This window comes from Microcaecilia unicolor, chromosome 1, assembly GCF_901765095.1.
Source record: "Microcaecilia unicolor chromosome 1, aMicUni1.1, whole genome shotgun sequence".
Lineage (NCBI taxonomy): Eukaryota > Metazoa > Chordata > Amphibia > Gymnophiona > Siphonopidae > Microcaecilia > Microcaecilia unicolor.
In genome coordinates this window covers 670628432-670647024 of record NC_044031.1, presented here as the reverse complement: position 1 = coordinate 670647024, position 18593 = coordinate 670628432, and the positions used below count along the sequence as shown (strand labels likewise).

The following is an 18593-nucleotide window of genomic DNA, read 5'->3' as shown; positions in this document are numbered from 1 at the left end:
AAGTCAACAATAACTCAGATACACACATCTCTCTCACACAGTCCACATTCATCCAAGCCTTCTGCCGGATCTTGCTAGTACATCATGTATCTAACTACCATAGTGACCCCACTCAGCACTTCTTGTTTTTTACAAATAACTGGTGACAAGCAACAGTTGTTTTAGGCACATTCGTTTAAATCATTCACAGCGTGCTTTTTTGTCAACCACGCTGTATTGTACCACCTCTTGAACAATTGTCCTATTAAGCGCTTAGTTGATTATCCAAATTGTGCAGATCGCCCTGACAGCGTTCTTGTCTAATCAACCACGCTGTACTTGATATCAAAAAGGCAGTCCTAATGAGTGCTATATTGATTGTCCATAGTGTCCATTAATCAATCATTAAGCTCATATAGTTTCCAGAATGTTCTCTTCCAGAACCAACGAACTCCACTGTTATAGGTAGTATCCACTGCTGCATTTGGATCTGCTGGGCTGATCTTCACAACAGCTCCCTCTATCACACACAGTACCCCGCACCCTACACAGCCTGTGTTTCGCTACTTGAGCGTCATCAGGGGTTGGGTTCCTAAAACACATTAATCAACACAAACTGTATGTATCTGCTGTCCTTACACTCAAACTACTCATATAAGTAACATTAAACAGCTTACCATTCGTGATTCCATTCAATTCATGAATATCAGGCGAACCAGACCTCATAGCACTTCCATGCGTCCACGCCCCAGCTAAACAACGCTGGCACATGCGTATGGAGTGCTTGAATTCTCAGCGGTTTATAACCCTTTGAAACCCCGCCCCTTCACACATTCCTTCACACATTCAGCCACTCCACCTCCTTATTCAATCCAGCAGGAGCAATGGTGTTCCACGCAAATATCATGCCCTGTTCTTTACGGAGGAGCATTAAAGAGATATCACCCTCCTATTGTTGTAACATTGACCTAACACCACAAACCTTAAATCCTGAAGTTCGTGTCCTGCACTCCCCCAGTGTGAAACTAAAGGAGCCTCCTGTTTTGATAGGTGTATGTTGCTGAGATGTTGTGCAATTCTATTCTTAATTCTCCGAATAGTGTGACCTATATACCAAAGCCCGCATGGGCAACAAATACCATATACACAATGACTAGTGTTACAGTCCATTCGTGATCGCAACTCAAACACACGCCCACCAGAGTGGGGTATATCTACTTGAACTATTTGCAAAGCATATCTGCAATATACGCATGCCCCGCATGCCATATGGCCTCCCGCTGTATCAACTCTCCATGTCACTGACAATGTTTTGTAATGGGACATGATTTCCCCCACATTCCCCCCCCCCCCCCCGAGTATATGTGAAACAAGGTGGTTGAAGAAAATTCTCATGGACCGATAAAATCGGCCATAACCGCTTCACAATTCGTTCCACCGCCATACTTTCCACAGTACCACAGTATATGGTAGTACACATGTCAACCTGGGGGAGTCCTGTGGTTTCCCTGAAATGGTCAACCATTCCTGCTGGGCATTAAATGCCCATTTTGCTGCTTTATGAATAATCTTGGGAGGGTACCCACGCTGTCTGAACCATTCTGCCATCCCTTGTGCTTGCTCCTTAAAAGTGTCCCGAGAAGTACATAGTCTCCGAATCCGGAGAAACTGCCCTATCGGTATGCTATTCCTTAACCGGAGCGGATGATGGCTGCGGTAATGCAACAGCGCATTACGATCTGTGTGCTTCTGGTACGACCACGTAACAAACTTGCCCTGATGATAGGAAATGTTGACATCCAAAAAATTGATTGTGTCACCCCCTATATGGTGATCAAAATGTATATTTGGATCCTGCTCATTCAAATACATCAAAAATTGTGCCAACCGATCCTCATCATCTCTCCAAATCATCAGGACATCATCGATATACCACAGCCATCCCACCACGCTCACAAAAACGATGACCAATACACAAACTCTTCCTCGTACTGTGACATATACAGGCATGCCACCGTGGGGGCCACCATTGCCCCATGGCAACCCCTTTCACCTGTAAAAAAATATTGTTCTCCAAACTTGAAAAAATTATGAAAAATGATCATTTGTGCCATTTGACATAACAAAGCTATACGTTTTTCAGACAGCTCTAATGTATTCAACAAGCGTTCCAGCATTTGTACGGCTTAAATTTAACAAGAGATACCTACTGATGATGACAGCAGTGTCTCAAGGCTGCACAAGTATGATGGTTCTGGTGCTGCTTCCCAGGGCTTGTCCTGGGGAGGGTGAGTCTTCCCAAAAACCTGACATTTTATCGGCATGATGTCAGCAGCAACCTCTCACGGCTGCACAGCTGTGATGGTATTGGCGCTGCTTCCCACATTCCATATTCCAACATGATATCATGTTTCGAAGTCCATCTGCATCAGGGAAATCTCTTCAAATTTAGTCTTGCTGTTGTCCAGCAACTGTGAGGATGTTCTGATGATGATACTGAGATGGTGAAGCTATATGTAAATTAGGCTATTAGGTTTCAATTTACTGTTTTCAAGTTTACCTCATTTATTGTATTTATGTTTATTCTTGGTTATTTTACTATTGTTATGCTGTTAACAAAATTGTAAGTTGTATATTAAACACTGCCTTGGGTGAATCTCTTCATAAAGGTGGTTAATAAATCCCAATACATAATGTCCAGTCTATAATATTCTTATATAGTTTTGATGGCCCACCTATTCTCCTACATGCTTAAGGAGTATATTTGTATTTATTTTATTTATGCATTCTTGTATTCCACTATTATCCAAAAACAAGTTTTGGTTCAAAGTGGCTTACAATTTACATTTTGGTGGAGTTATAATAGTGTTGTGCAATGTTGAGAGGGCATCTATAGTTCATGTGGTTATTCATAGAGTTTTTGAAGAGATAGATTTGAAGTGGAAAAGGTAGTGGTGGTAGCTTTTGTGTTTATTTGTAGAGTTTTGGTGATATTTATTCATATAATTTTTGAAGAGATAGATCTGAAAGGAAGGCGACAATATCTTTGTGATTAGCTGTAGAATGTTTTGAAGAGAGAGGTTTTCATTTCTTTTCTGAATTGGAGGAGATTCCTGAATTGCTACCTGAATTGGAACCCAGGTAGCTAAATCCTGCTGTGTAGATAGTTTCGTAGATGGTGGTTTTGCAGTTGGGTAGATGTTGGAGTAGGTAGTTTCTGTTTTCTGGGCTGGCATTTCTTGAGGATAGTTCATTCATGATAAGCATATATTCAGGTGCCATTCCGAATAATACCTTGAAGATTAGGGTGTTCGCTTTGAAAAATATTCTTGCTTTCACTGGTAGCCAATGTAGTGTTTCAAGCAGTGGGGTTGCTCTTTCATATTTTGATTTCTTGAAAATCAGTCTTGCTGCCGTGTTTTGAACTGTTTGCAGCGATTGTAGTGTGTTTTCCTTGCACCCTACATATGCTGCATTGCAGTAGTCTAGTTGTGATAGTATCGTTCATTGGACCAGTATTCGGAAAGATTGTGTAGGGAAATAGTCTCTTATTCTTCTCAGTTTCCATTGTGTTCTGAAGCATTTTGATGTTACTGCTGATATTTGATTGTCCAGTATTAGGTGTTTTGTAGAGAATGATACCTAATATTTTAAGTTGTGTGTCGATGTGGTATGTTTGTTGGTTGATTGTAAATTTTTGGGAGGATGTGGGGTTGTGTGGAGTGGATAGTACTAGGAATTTGGTTTTGTCTCTGTTCAATTTGAGTTTGAAAGTTGTTGCCCATTCTTCAATGAGGTCCAATCCTTTTTTAATTTTGTCCTATTTGTTTGTGATATTGTTTTGGAAAGGTATGAAGATGATGACATCATCTGCATATATAAATGGGTTGAAACCCATTAATTCCAGTTTTTTTCCGAGTGGCGCCGTCATTACATTGAACAGTATTGGTGATATTGGCTATCCCTGTGGTACTCTGCACTCAGAGATCCATGAGGCTGATGTTTGGTTGGATATCTTTACAATGTAGGATCTGGTCTTTAGGAAGCCATTGAAGCATGTTGCCACTGCATCGCTAATTCCTATGTTGTCGAGCAGTGTTATTAGTGTGGTGTGGTCTACTAGATCAAACGCATTTGACATGTCGAATTGTAATAATAATACGTTTTGTCCTTGGCATATTATGCTTCTGAATTTTGTTATCAGGGTGGTTATGACCACTTCAGTGCTTTGTTGTAGTCTGAAACCTGGTTGGGATTTATAAAGAATTGAGAATTTTGTCAAGTATTCCGTTAGTTGCTGTGTTACCTGACCTTCCATCGTTTTGGTCAGTAGTGGTATTGATGCTACTGGCCTGTAATTTGTGATATCGCTGATCTTGCTGTTTATTTTGTCAGAGAGTTGATGACCAAATATATACATATACAATTAAAATGAGTGATAGCATGCCAGAGACATAGCTTCACCTTAAGCTCATACTGCTGGTGGTCATAAATACACTTATGAATATATCCTGAAGAACTGGAGTTTCTGAGAAAAAGCAGCCGAGTGTTTCAAACTCTGTTAGGAATGTTTAATGTATACTATGTAGATCTTTATACAATGAGCACTGGATAGTATATATAAATGGAAGATTTCACACATTAATATTGATTATGCTTCTGTTGTGATATCATTATCGTTTTATGTATTTAGACTTTTTTTGTGGAACTTTAATATTTATTGAAAATTTTTGGTCAGAACAATAATGTGAACCCTTACAATAAATGTGCATATATAGCATAAAAACTATGACTGCTAATATATAGGATTCAAAAATCACACGTAGAATACTGAAATCTCCTAGACAGTTCTTAACAAACCCCCTCCATCCATCCCCCACTTCCTAATGAACTGTTTTAAGATACCTTTCATCCTGCTCCTTTGGACATTCAGTTTAATCAAAACCAAGCACCTTAAGCCTTCATTTGTACATTCTCTCCCAACTTACCATGCCCAGTCATTGCAATGAGAGTCCTCAGCTAGGGACACAGAACCTTGCAGTCATGGGCCCTAAATCCAGCCACTAGGTGTCACCATTACACAATTACTGGGACACCCTTTGGCCTATAAACATAGCTTTTTCTGCTCCCCACTCCTTCCCCATCTCTCACACAAGAAGACCCTGCCTGGGAAATGAACCCAGGTCCTCTGCATAGCAATAAATAGTACTGTCACTGAGCTTCCAGCCTGGCCTTAACAATTATTTTCCTAGAATGTATAATTTATAAATTAGCAATGACAGTCACTCGCACTGTGCATTTATAAGGATTATTACAGTTTTTATACTGTGCCCCAAGGGTCACTTTTCATAGCTCATGAGAGGCATGTGGAGATTCTAAGCAATATCCATCCTCTTGATAACCTAGAGATTTTCAGACGGCAAGCTGGTGCTTCTGTTCAGTTTTCTTCATTTCCTATGGCTTTCACTGAGGAATTGTACCTTTTTGGTTTCCTTACTGCATTTTTGCTGTTTCCAGATTTGCAAATTTATTGCCCAGCCATGGTGGAAGTACCAAAAACCTCTCAGAACATGACAAATCTACACCACCTCCCAAGGGTAAGTAGGGGAAGGGGCAGGACAGGGAAGAACTTGCAGAGTGAGTTTACAGGGGATCTGGAGCACACCCACCACAAACAGGTAAAAATCATGACTTTTCTGTGACGCATTTTGTAACATACAGCTGTCATTTAATCTTGAAAGATACTTTTGGTACTGGGTAGGATGTGTGAAATACATTATTTATGGGTCCTTTTATGAAGCTGCGGCAAAAGGGGGCCTGCGCTGGCATCAGTGTGTGTTTTTGACGCACGCCAAGGCCCCATTTTACTGCAGTGGGTAGAAGGCAGGGTTGTTTTTTTTTTTTTTTTTAAAGAAATGGATGTGTGGCAAGTGAAGCACTTGCCATGCAACCATTTTGGGTGGGAACACTTACCGCCACCCATTCAGTAGATAATTAAACTGAATTGTATCTACAAAATTTAATTAAGTCCATCTGACAGCCATTTTCAAACAGGAAAAAGGTCTTGTTTTTCTTTTTGAAAATGGGCTATGAGAATGATGTCTTAGGCTGAAAATGTCTAAAATGAAGAGCCATTTTCAAAAGTAACATGACCAATTTTTGGACGCCAAGAAAGCAGGCACAAAAACGTCTGTCTGGCATCATTTTGAGAGAAATAGCCCCACAGACATCTCTGCAGAGGGGCAGCCTAATGGTCAGTGCAGTAGACTTTAAACAATGGCACCCTGGTACACTTCCTTACATAACTCCTATATTATGTACTGTGAGCCCTCCATGAACAGAAAAAAACTACACTGCTACAATAACCTTCCAGCCTGTAGGTGCCTCCTATATTTAAGTACAGTAGGTATTTGGTTGATTCTGAAGGGCTCACAATTTCCATCACAAATTAAATAGGTCCTGGATCCCCTTGTGCACATTCCACTGCAGTGATCTGTAAACGAATCCAGGGACCTGCTTGCTGCTCTGTTGGGTATTCTCATAGTATCTGCAGCTGTCAGATAGCCTGGTATCCACTATCACTTTCAGCTCTTAGGGTGGTGGGAGGGGGCCAGTGACCACTGAGGGATTAAAGAGGCATCATGCCTTAATCCTTCCAGTGGTCATCTGATCAGCAGTCAGGGCACCTTTTGTAACTTGGATGTGATTGAAACAGATCTAGACAAACACATCCTTCTTTTTTGCCTTGGATGTTTCTTCCTGTTCCATTATTGATGAAAGACGTCCAACTTGTTGGCCTGCCTGGTCCCACCCAAGTCCCACCTCCAACACCCCCTCCTCTTGCTATTTGGATGAACTCGGTAAAAAAAAAAAGTCCCAATTCTGCCATTTCAAAAATTGCGATTTAGATGTTTTCAACAGATGAATGTTTTTCTGCCTATTTTGAGACATTTATCTGCTTTGAAAATGAGCACCATAGTGATTAATAAGTGAATTACCTATTTATTAAATTCCAAAGCACAGCATCAGAAACAATATGTAGTTTCCCACAGTATGGAGAGCACATGTGTAAACTGTACCAAAGGGAACCGTATCTGATAGGGAGATCAGGAAAGTAGGCCAGTTTGCAACGTTTAGCCGACAGAGCTGTACATCCTGCAGGCCTTCTCTCATATCCTCTCTGCCACCGATGCTAGAATATATTTAGGATCATCTCTCTTTTCTGTTTTGGAATTGTTTTATTACTTCAGTAACCTCGTAGTTAGCATGTGCAACACTGTTAGGTGTATCAGTGCAATTGGTGCACTCCTTTCACTAGAGGGCGCAAATAATATAGGCCTAAACTTACAGGCTCTCACGGCCAAATTGTGCACACAACTTAATTAACAAGCTAAACAGCACCATTAATTGGTATTACCATTATTGGTAAATGTCAGACCTCATAGACCTACCAGCAAGGAACACAAAAAGATCATCACGCACTTTCTTGAACCTCCATTAAGCCAGTTGCAAAGGACTTAAATATAAACCAATTTATTCATCTAGCTTCTCCTACATTAGCATGCAACTGTGGAATGCACTATCCACTGCCATAAAAACTATGCACGTTTTGACAGACTTCTGTTAATTACTAAAAACTAACCTGTTCAAAGAGACTTACCTAAACGATCCTTCATAAATGACCAGACATCAAAACTTTACCAAAACAAGATAACATTGAACTCTTTTGTCTACTTTATTCACATTGTTACTGTTGAATGATTTACATTTACCCTTGATCTTTAATGCCTGAATTGAACTGTATATCTACTTCTTATAACTTATTTTATATTTTCTGTACTTTAAATGTAATAATATTCTGTATTTCTCATTCCGGAATGGCGATCGCCATTACGGCATAATGTAAGCCACATTGAGCCTGCAAATAGATGTGAAAATGTGGGATACAAATGCTGCAAATAAATAAATAAATAAATAGCAACCAATTAGCAGCCTAATTGGCTTTAATTAGAATTTATGTGTACAACTTTCTAGGCATATTCTATAATGTGGTGCTCATAAATTCTAATGTGCGCAGCCAAAAAAGGGGCATGGCCAAAGGCGTGGAATGGGCAGGTTGTGGGTGTTTCAAAAAACTATGCACACTATTATAGAATACACCTGGCCTGCGCCTAAGTTAGACGCAGGTATTTAGGCCTGGTTTTAAGTGGCATAAATGGGTTTGCCTAAATTTTAGTCGCTAGAACAGCCACTAAGCATATTCTATGAACTATACCTAACTTTAGTTTATAGAATCACGCTAAGCTATTGGTTTTTCAGTGCCAATATTTAAGGCACCATTTATAGAATTTGGCAGAAAGTTGTCAGCATTTTTTTCACTACTTTGAAACCAAGCATACATGCATAGAGATTTAATCACTTTTTTCCCCAGAAAAGACATTTGTTTAAAAGTAGTAACATATTGAAATTCATGAACAGAGATTTCATTATCTTTTTCAGGAATGGGAAAATGATTTGCTGATCAATTTATAAGAAATTGCATTGGAGAACCTGTCTTAAAAATAAATACATCTATTTTATTAGTAGTCTACCCACGTCTGGGTTTGACTCCCTTTCTTCCCTCTCAGCTTGTCCAGCTCCTCCTCTGCTATCACACTAATTGCAAGTGCCTGTAGTCATATTCTCCAATACCTGCATGTTGCTGTTCCAGCATTTTCAGTTCTGAAGCCCAATCTCCAGCAGAATCAGCTCTAGTGTCCCCTGAGGGAGGCGTGACGTAGAACAGTGCTTGAGAAGCAGGTTGACTTCTCTGCATTAATAACTAAACAAATCTCTGGTTTTAGGGGAGAAAGCTGATGGGGTTTATGCGTCCTTACTTGTGGATACAGAAGAAGTCGTAGCAGGATGCAGCACACCGCAAGATTACACAGTACTTTATAACTATACTGCCCAGGTAATTAAGCTGTGTCTTTCTCCAAAACTGTACAGTCATGTGGTTACAGCAGCAGCAGCAACAAGCTAACCCCCATATCCTCTGGGAGCAATGGCTCAGTGAGAGATTGCATTGCACATAGAAACCGCAAAACGGTCACCTAACATAACCCTTTTCTTCAAGTATGAGAGAGTTAAATCTAAGCATAAGTATATAAATATGCCATATTGGGACAGACCAAAGGTTCATCAAGCCCAGCATCTTGTTTCCAACAGTGGCCAATCCAGGTCACAATACCTGGCAAGATCCCAAAAAAGTACAAAACATTTTATACTGCTTATCCCAGAAATAGTGGCTTTTCCCCAAGTCCAATTTAATAATGGTCTATGGACTTTACGTTTAGGAAGCCGGCCAAACCTTTTTTTAAACTCTGCTAAGCTAACCACCTTTACCACATTCTGTGGCAACAAATTCCAGAGTTTAATTACACGTTGAGTGAAGAAAAATTGGTAGTTTTACCAATGAATGCTTTGAACTTTTTTGTTTTGGTTTGTGTTTGAAACCTGCTTTGTTCCCATTGCTATAATTTAACAGGATTGTTTTGGGAGAAGTGGTATTGGGATGACCATGTTTGCTGAGTTCACGTTTGTAAGAGTACGTGTGAGGCTGAAAGTTCACATAAGTCAGGGGTGGGCATCCACAGTCTTTGAGGACCACAACCCATTTGGGTTTTCAAGATTTTCACAATGAATTTGCACGTACTGGTTCCATTGTTTGTAAATACATCTCATATAAGCCACACTGAGCCCGCAAAAAGGTGGGAAAATGTGGGATACAAATGCAATAAATAAATAAAATATATATTCACGTGGAAGTCATGAAAACCTGTGATTGCTCACCCTGACCTAGGGTGTTTATTACCCTTGCACCAGCACTACCTCAGCTATTTGCCTAATACCAATGATTCCCAAACCTGTCCTGGTTTTCAGAGAAACCTAGAAACACGATGTCAGATAAGGGCCAAATTGCCCATCCTCAGTAACCACTAACTCTTCCTTTTCCTAAGAGATCCCACGTCTATCCCACGCTTTCTTAAATTCTGACACAGTCCTCGTCTCCATAACCTCCGTTGCAAGGCCATTCCACACATTAACCACCCTCACCGTGAAAGGGCATTTTCTCAGATTCCTCCTAAGCCTATTTCCTTTTAACTTCATCCTATGTCCTCTCATTCCAGAGGTTTCCTTCATTTGAAAAAGGCTCGCTTCCTGTACATTAACGCCACTGAGGTATTTAAATATCTCCTCTCTCCCGCCTTGCTTCCAGCAACTACATGTTGAGATTTATGAGCCTGTCCTTATATGTTTTATGACAGACTGCTGACCAGTTTTGTAGCCGCCATCTGGAACGACTCCATCCTGTTTATTTCTTGCTGTAGGTGTGGTCTCCAGAATTGCACGCAGTGTTCTAAATGGGGCCTCACCAGAGACTTGTACAAAAACACTATCACCTCTTTTTTTTTTCCTGCTGGTCATCCCTCTCCTTTTGCACCCAAGCATTCTTCTGGCTTTGAGCATCTCCTTTTTCTACCTGTTTGGCCACCTTAAATTCATCAGACACAATCACCCCCAAGTCCTGCTCTTCTTTCATACACAGAAGCACTTCACCCTCTATACCGTACTGTTCCCCTGGGTTTTTGTGATCCAAATGCATGACCCTGCATTTCTTAGCATTACATCTTAGATGCCAATTTTTGGACCATTCTTCAAGCTTCGCTAGATCCTTCCTCATGCTATCCACGCCTTCCAGGGTGTCCACCGTATTACAGAGTTTGTTATTCGCAAAGAGACAAACTGTATCAGACAGTCCTTCCGCAATATCACTCACAAAGATGTTAAAAAGAGCTGGCCCAAGGACCAACCCCTGTGGTACACCACTGATAAAATTCTTTTCCCCAGAGCAAATATCCACAATGAATATTCACAAGATCAATTTGCATACACTGCCTCCTTGGTATGCAGATCTCATGCATATTCATTGTGGATCTCTTGAAAATCTGAGTGGTTGGAATTGCCCCAGGACAGGTTTGGGAACCCCTGCCCTAATCACTGACAACAGCAGTACACAAGGATGGGCTCAAAAAGTGGGATGTTCAGCTCTATAATCACCTTCCCTAACCATTAAAATTGACAGGAAAACACCCATCCACCTAATACTATCATTTACCAGCATGTCTGTCAAGTTTGATAACATTCCTGTTTTTGACCAGCTCTTGTTGTCACAGTAAGCAGCAGCTAGCGTAGGAGGGGTGAATAACTTATGTTTTGACTTTCCTTTCAGAATGATTTTGAGCTGGACATCAGTACAGGAGATATTGTACAGGTCATTGAAGAGGGCCAGGATGGCTGGTGGACTGTGGAGAGAAATGGCCAGCAAGGTTTTGTACCTGGATCCTACCTTGAAAAACGCTGATACACGAGAATAAAGCTCTAGGCAGCCAAGAAGAGGTGCTGAGATCCTGAAACATGTCCTTTTAAGACATAGGTGTATAAAAAGAAGCCCTGCCTGTTGCCTGTGTACAGGAGACCTGTGACTTCCAGTTCATGACTCTTTTTCAGTCAGCTAGTAAACAGAGAAAGCGAAACAAACTTCAGGTTATGTTTAATCAGCTTCAGCTATTAAACAGTCTGAGCTATGGATTCTATTTTCTGAATAATTAGTGAACTTTAATCTGTGAACAATAAAACTCTGTACAGCAACTTATCACCTAAGAAAGATGTGTGACGTCAAATGGTCAGTGTTGAGAATGGCTGGCATTTATCTCTTTAATCCTATATCCCATTACTCTCTTTGAATTTAACAATTCCAATTGTAAAGCTAGGTCTTCAAAACCATCTTTCAAATTGTTGGGTGGAGGAAAACCTCAGGATGAGAAATGCACCCTCCTCCCCCGCCTGTAGAACCAAGGTGCTTAATTTAGAAGTTCCTTTACAGGGCCTCAGCCTGACACAGAGTGAGCAGCACAAATGCAGCTGCTGTGGATTTTAGTGGACTGACACAGAAGCACTTTTTAAAGTTCTTACACAAATCCCCTGCAGTTGTCTATCTACCTTCACTGTGTAGCCATGTTGGCAGAAGATGATCAGTGAGCTATGGTGACAAAAGTGTAAGGCATGTCATTTATGACATTCCTGCAAAGGAATCCTAGTGGGTAAAATGGAACAAAGTTCTACATCTTAGCAGGGCAAATGATATTTTTAAAGGTACCTTTCCAAAACTGACTCAGATTGAATTTACTTTTGATCTAGTAAGGAAGTAATTTTTTTAAATTACAATTTAAAAAAAAATGTCACAAATGAATCTAGCTCTTCAAACAATAATACCTAAATCAAATTAGTTACATAAATAGATGAAGTTGTCTTGAATGCGCCAAACATTTGTGTACATCTAACACACTGGATGTACACAAATATTCACTGGATGTGTTTGCAGAATGTAGAGCAGGGGTTCTGAACACAGTCCTCAGTACACACCCAGCCATTCAGGTTTTCAGGATACCCACAAGGAATATGCATGAGATAAATATACATACCATGGATGGATCTATCTCATGCATGTTTATCCTAAAAACCTGAATGGCTAGGTGTGTCCCAAAGCCTAGGGTGAGAACCCCTGATCTAGAGCATGAGATAAAATGGAGGTAGTGCATGCAAATTTCTCTCATACATATTCATTATGGATATCCTGAAAATCTGACTGGGTGTGTCCTGAGGACTGGCTTGAGAACCCCTGATCTAGAGAGTAAAACATGTTAAAGCCCCTACTGCGGTGGGTCCAAATCTTGCCCTGGGCGACCCCCAGCCAGTCAGGTTGGATATCCACACTGAATATGCATGAGAGAAATTTGCATACAGTGAAAGCAGTATGCATGCAAATCAATCCCATGAATAGTCATTGCAGATATCAAGAAAATCTGTCTGGCGGGGGGGGGGGGGGGGGGGGGGGGGTCCCCTAGGACAGGTTTGGGAACGACTATCCTACTGTTTTGTGTCTTGCTGGAACACCAGAAGTAGAGACCACATCAAACCAGGTAAAGGAAGATATGTTAAGGCAGTGGTTCCCAAACCTGGTCCTGGAGTACCCCAGCCAGTCAGGTTTTCAGGATATCCACAATAAATATTCATGAGAGAGATTTGCATGCACTGCTGCCACTGTATGCATGCAGATCTCTCTCATGAATATCATTGCAGAGATCCTGAAAACCTGACTGGCTGAGGTGCCTCCAGGACTATTAAAGAACACTCATTTCAACCATTCACTCCCTGATTCCAGTCACTCTGTAACTGATCCTTCAGTATGCTGGGACCAGCCATTCTGTAACTATGCCAAAAGCACATAGTAACTTGGTAACAAATAAGTGTGATTAATTTTATCAGTACGCAGCAGCTGGAATATTCCTCCACGTCCTAATTATACCTGAGACATTTATTGTAGTCACACTACAGCACTCAGATGCCCTGATAATTCATAGCAGGCACACTATTACTGCCTTTGAGCAGTTCAGTCACATTCTAATTAAAGTTCTCATTCCTTTGAGATTAAACATTTGTTGTTGTTGTTGTTGGTTTTTTTTAATGTTATACCCAAACATTTGTTCCAGTTACCCCTAAGTAGAGCTTGAGGAATTGCTGAAGCTCTCATTATAGTCATACCATACATAACAGTGTAGTATCTGCTCCCTCCCCAGCAGAGCTGCAAACCCAACATTAATTATAGGGGTGTGCAGGCCAAAAACCTTCTTTGTCTAGTTTCCTGTGTCCAAATAAAATGAAAAATTCCATAACAGTTTTCAATATTGTTTTTTGCTACAGGGTAGTGACATCAATAGGGTGCTAGGGTGCCTCTTTGCATAACAGTGTGCACTATTGATGACACAGGGAGAAAAAAATGAATTTGGGCATTTTCCTATCATTTTGGGTTAAAATGACATGGGAAATGCTACTGACACTTCCCTTATCCTTTCAAAAACATGTATTCCTAATTAATTCCAGTCAGGCTCATTTGTAATGTAACTACATGCTGAGCACTGGGTTTCTTCAACTTTAATAGGAGGAGGGGGGATCCAGGGTAATTGAAATACACACTGAGCTGCCTCATTACTCCTAGGCATAAGTCTGGGTGTCCGAGGACTTGCATTTGGTTCTACTACCAAAGCCTACAGAATCTCAGAAGTTAGAGTTGTACCTCTCTGCTCTTTATTGTAAGATCTTTTAACCCAGGGCTCAATAAATCCCAGGTGTCAGGTCGCCAGGGCAACTAAAAAGTTCCATCTGGCACCTGGGATTTTGGTGCCCCAGTTTGCAGTCACCGTTGGAACCGTTGCACTGCATGGCTCTGCGTGAGGCTGAGTTGTGCAGTGCAGGAACTTGGGCTGGTTTTGCAAGGTTTGTTTATGCTTATTAGATTCTTAATATACTGCCTTTTAGTGGTACAATCAAAGTAGTTTACATATTACATACATGTAGTTTATTTATTTATTTTATTTATTTGTTACATTTATATTCCACATTTTCCCACCTATTTGTAGGCTCAATGTGGCTTACATAGTACCGGACAGGCATGACAGACTCCGGTGCAAACAAATACAAAGTGATGTTGTGGTAAGATAAAGTTCATGTGGCACAGCCACATTTGGGGATCATACAACGGAAGAGTTGCGTTATGTCCATTACGGTCTTTAGTTTTGTTTTGTTGCAGAGATCAGGCATTTATGTTGGATCGGTAGGGTATGCCTTTTTAAACAGAGTAGTTTTTAGTGTTTTCTGAAAGTTTAGGTGATCGTTCGTAGTTTTCAAGGCTTTTGGTAATGTGCTTCACAGTTGTGTGCTTATGTAGGAAAAACTGGACATGTAAGTTGATTTGTATTTGAGTCTTGTAGCTTGGATAGTGCAGATTTAGGTACGTTCGTGTTGATTTGGATGTGTTTCTGGTTGGTAGGTTGATCAAGTCTGTCATGTATCCCAGAGCTTCACTGTAGATAATTTTGTGAACCAGAGTACAGATTTTGAAAGCAATGCATTCTTTGATTGGGCGCCAGTGTAGTTTTTCACGAAGGAGTTTTGCACTTTCAAATAGCGTTTTTCCAAAGATAAGCCTAGCTGCCGTGTTTTGAGCGGTCTGAAGTTTCTTTAAGGTTTGTTCTTTGCATCCCGTATGAATTCCATTGCAGTAGTCTACATGGCTTCATCATTGATTGAATCAAGTTGCGAAATGTTCCCCTCGGGTAGAATTGTTTCACGCGTTTGAGTTTCCACATTGAGTGGAACATTTTCTTTGTTGTGGATGTCACTTGGCTCTCTAGTGTTAAGTTGCGGTCCATTGTAACACCGAGGATTTTCAGGCTGTCTGAGATAGGGAGGGTGTAATCTGGGGTGTTGATAATTGTGGGGTTATCCGCGCTGTGTAGGGATGAGATAGTTTAGTTTTTAGTTGAAATGCAGTTGCTCAAAAGTCTATGATGTTCAAGCTGATATTGATTTCGTTGGTGATTTCTGTCAGTTTAGATTTTTAAGGAATGAATATTGTGACATCATCTGCATAGATGAAAGGGTTGAAGAACTGAAGACCAATGTGAGTTCCGACACTGTATGGTTCAGACTTACACAGAGTATCTTGCTCCTGTGGTAGCTGGGCAGAGAGAAGGTAGTCCTTGTTCTGCAGGCAGCAGTAGGACGGGGGGGGGGGGGGGGGGGGCTTACTGGTCAGCCAGCTGGCTGGGTGGTGGCTACTTAAAGAAGGGAGATGGTGGGGTAAGGGAAAGAGACGTGGTGAGGAATGGGTTAAAACAGATTGGTAATGACGGCATACAGAGAGCAGACTGGGCAATGATCAGGGCCAGCTCAAGGGATTGTGGCACCCTGAGCCAGTGTGCTTCCAGCTGCTGCCGCTGCTGCCACCAGGTCTGGCATCTCTCCCCTTCTCTCCCCCCTCTCCCAGTCTGCCATTGCTTCTTCTCCTCTCTCCCTCTTCTATCCTACTCCGCGGTTCTGTAAACCTTGATCAAGTTAATGGCAGCAGCTGGAACATAGGTTGCTTTTGGCCAAACGTAGTGTGTCCCCTCTGCCATGGTCTGCCCACAGGAAATGGCATCAGAGGAGGTGAGGTGGCAAAGTAAAGACCCAGGGCATCGTTGAAAGCAGCCTGTGTTGAAGCTACAGCTGGTAATTTGCATAAGGTTTACAGAACTATGTTGGGGGAGCGGAGGGGAAAGGAATAGAGAGGTGAAGGAACAATGCCAGAGAGACCAGACTGGGGGGGGGGGGGGGGGGGGGGGCAGGAAAGATGTTGAACTTGCAGGGAGGAGCTTAAAGACAGCTTTAAACATTAGACCAGGTGAGGTCAGAGGATAGGGATTTTGGCACCCTGAGTTAGTGCCTCACCTGAGCCCTGGCAATGATAAGACGGAGAAGGGGTACCATTGGCTCTGTATTTTGCTAGTGGTGTGCAGGAGAGTATTACAGCCCCAATTCCCTAAGCTGTCCTTGCCCATGGTCAAAGTATAGAAAAACAGCCTTAGTAAATCAGGTCCTAAAAGGAGTTATAGCTGCCCTCAGAGGATTTTACAGAAATGTTTGTGGTTGATAAAGTCTGATAAAGCTCAGACTGTTGTTTGTAAAGTTGGACTACCAGATAGATCTAAAGTTATCAGTCAGGGTGTACAGGCAGAAAGTACATCTAGTATGTTTGGTTCCCATTTTGTAGAATATTTACTTATAACCACAAAGAAAACCAAAATGAAATGGAATAAAACACAATGAAACAAAACAGTCTAGATTCTAGTTAGGGGCTTCAAGCTCTACCAAAGGACAGGTCTCCCTGACTCATTTTAAGCTCCCAACCAGGGAGGTTATCAACTCAGTCATCCTCTCAAATGTTGAGGGGGGGGGGGGGGGCTAGTTACCTCTGATGGAATGAAAGACCAAGATAAGAAACAGATCTAAAATTTGAAGAAAACAGACAGCTGGATGTTAGCTTCAGAACCAAGGCATATTCAGAAAAGCAAATGCTAAAGAGAGTCCATGTACATGGAGAACTCAATAGATCCCACAGCGAAGGAGATAAAACAAAAGGAGTGGGAATATGGACCAGGCTTATCTAAAGACTAGACCCAGACAAAGTTTATAATAATGAAATAAACAAAATTTATTAATATTGTTAAGGAAATATTAATAAATTTTGTTTAGACCCAGACAAAGTTTATAATAATCAAATAGTCTTTGGATAAGCCTGGTCCAGAAAAGCAAATGCTACGTTGGGATAATTCTTGCAACAGAATGTTACAGTGCTTTTGCTAACAAACCCATATACAATGCACTGCAGTAGACCAATAAACTGGAAATGCATAGAGACTCAGATAAAATGGTCTTACCAATAAAGTTGAATTTCTAAAGCAATAGTATTTCTCTTTTAACTTAACCTGCATTTGTAATTTTATTTTCCTGTTACAATATTACTGGCCTGCATTGTAGTTTTTAATAACACTGGTATCCAGAAATGGATGCAACTGCTCCATTACTCTCAAATGTAAATATACAGCACAAGCAACGCCAGCTAGACACAATGTAAAAGCTATCTTAAAGACTTTGGTTTTTATACCTGCATAAGCTCATTGTTAAATCAATGCTCTTGAGTCCTGAACTTACATCATATGTTTGTGCATTACAATCTTTTTCCTTCAATTCATGACAACTTTTTGGCTAAAATGTAAAGTAAGATCACAGTGGATAAGTGAAGGATGGTCACTTAAATGTTCTTTTGCCTGAAACTAGCAATCTGTACATTAACTGCCCTCGGAGACTACCTACTAAAGGAAAAAAAACAACACCACCACAAATTTGTGTCAGATACTGTTGTTTTTCTCTTTGGAGATCAAGAGAGATACATTTAAGACATTCATTCATTTTCTGTAGTCAGAAGTGATTCAGTAAATTTCAAACTTTCATGGGAAAGTGGTGAACTTTTAGCATGAGAACATTAACCCCTGTGTGAATGGAGTCCTGTGAAAGCAAAGAATGGCTTGATATGCGAGAAAGGCTTTGTCTGCACACAAAGCATGAGCAGGCTCCCTGCATGTAACAGGGACAGCTTTGAAAAACAAATGAAATCTTACTGTGTTTCGCCATGATCTCCAGATTCAGCACTTATTTGGAGAACTTTAAAAAAATGGCAGTTCCTTACTTGGAAAGGTTAAAATAGGAAACAATGTTCAACATACACTCCATACCTATGATAATGGTAAAACTGGACTTGTATCCTGCTAATACCTGAGCAGTTCAGAGCGGTTAACAAAATTGTAAGAAACCAGAGACAACCCTCTGGAAATAACTATAAAAAAATATATCAATTGCATAGGAGCCGGCTCTGTGGGTGCTGGAGCACCCCCAACACTGAGAAAATTCCTTGTATGTGTCCAGGGAGAGGTTATTTCCATTGGACTTAGCACCCCCAATAATTTTGAAAAGTTGGCCCCTATGTCAATTAGATATTAGAAACCAAAGACAATCCTCTAGGAATAACTATAACTATACACCGGAGTCTGCAAACGCGTCTCCGGTACTATGTAAGCCACATTGAGCCTGCAAATAGGTGGGAAAATGTGGGATACAAATGTAACAAATAAAAT

General features: G+C 40.9%; 1 protein-coding gene across 3 annotated transcripts in view; it reads left to right on the top strand.

The window, feature by feature from the left end:
- The window catches only part of PSTPIP1 (proline-serine-threonine phosphatase interacting protein 1), a 174014-nt gene extending 161517 nt beyond the window's left edge, over positions 1-12497 (top strand). For all 3 annotated transcript variants that reach the window (XM_030187310.1, XM_030187302.1, XM_030187320.1), the window contains 3 exons: positions 5497-5576; positions 8823-8932; positions 11252-12497. In XM_030187310.1, the coding sequence (XP_030043170.1) occupies positions 5497-5576; positions 8823-8932; positions 11252-11383 (322 nt within the window). In that variant the 3' untranslated portion in view covers positions 11384-12497. The remainder of the gene's footprint in view (positions 1-5496; positions 5577-8822; positions 8933-11251) is intronic.
- Positions 12498-18593: the final 6096 nt, after the last annotated feature.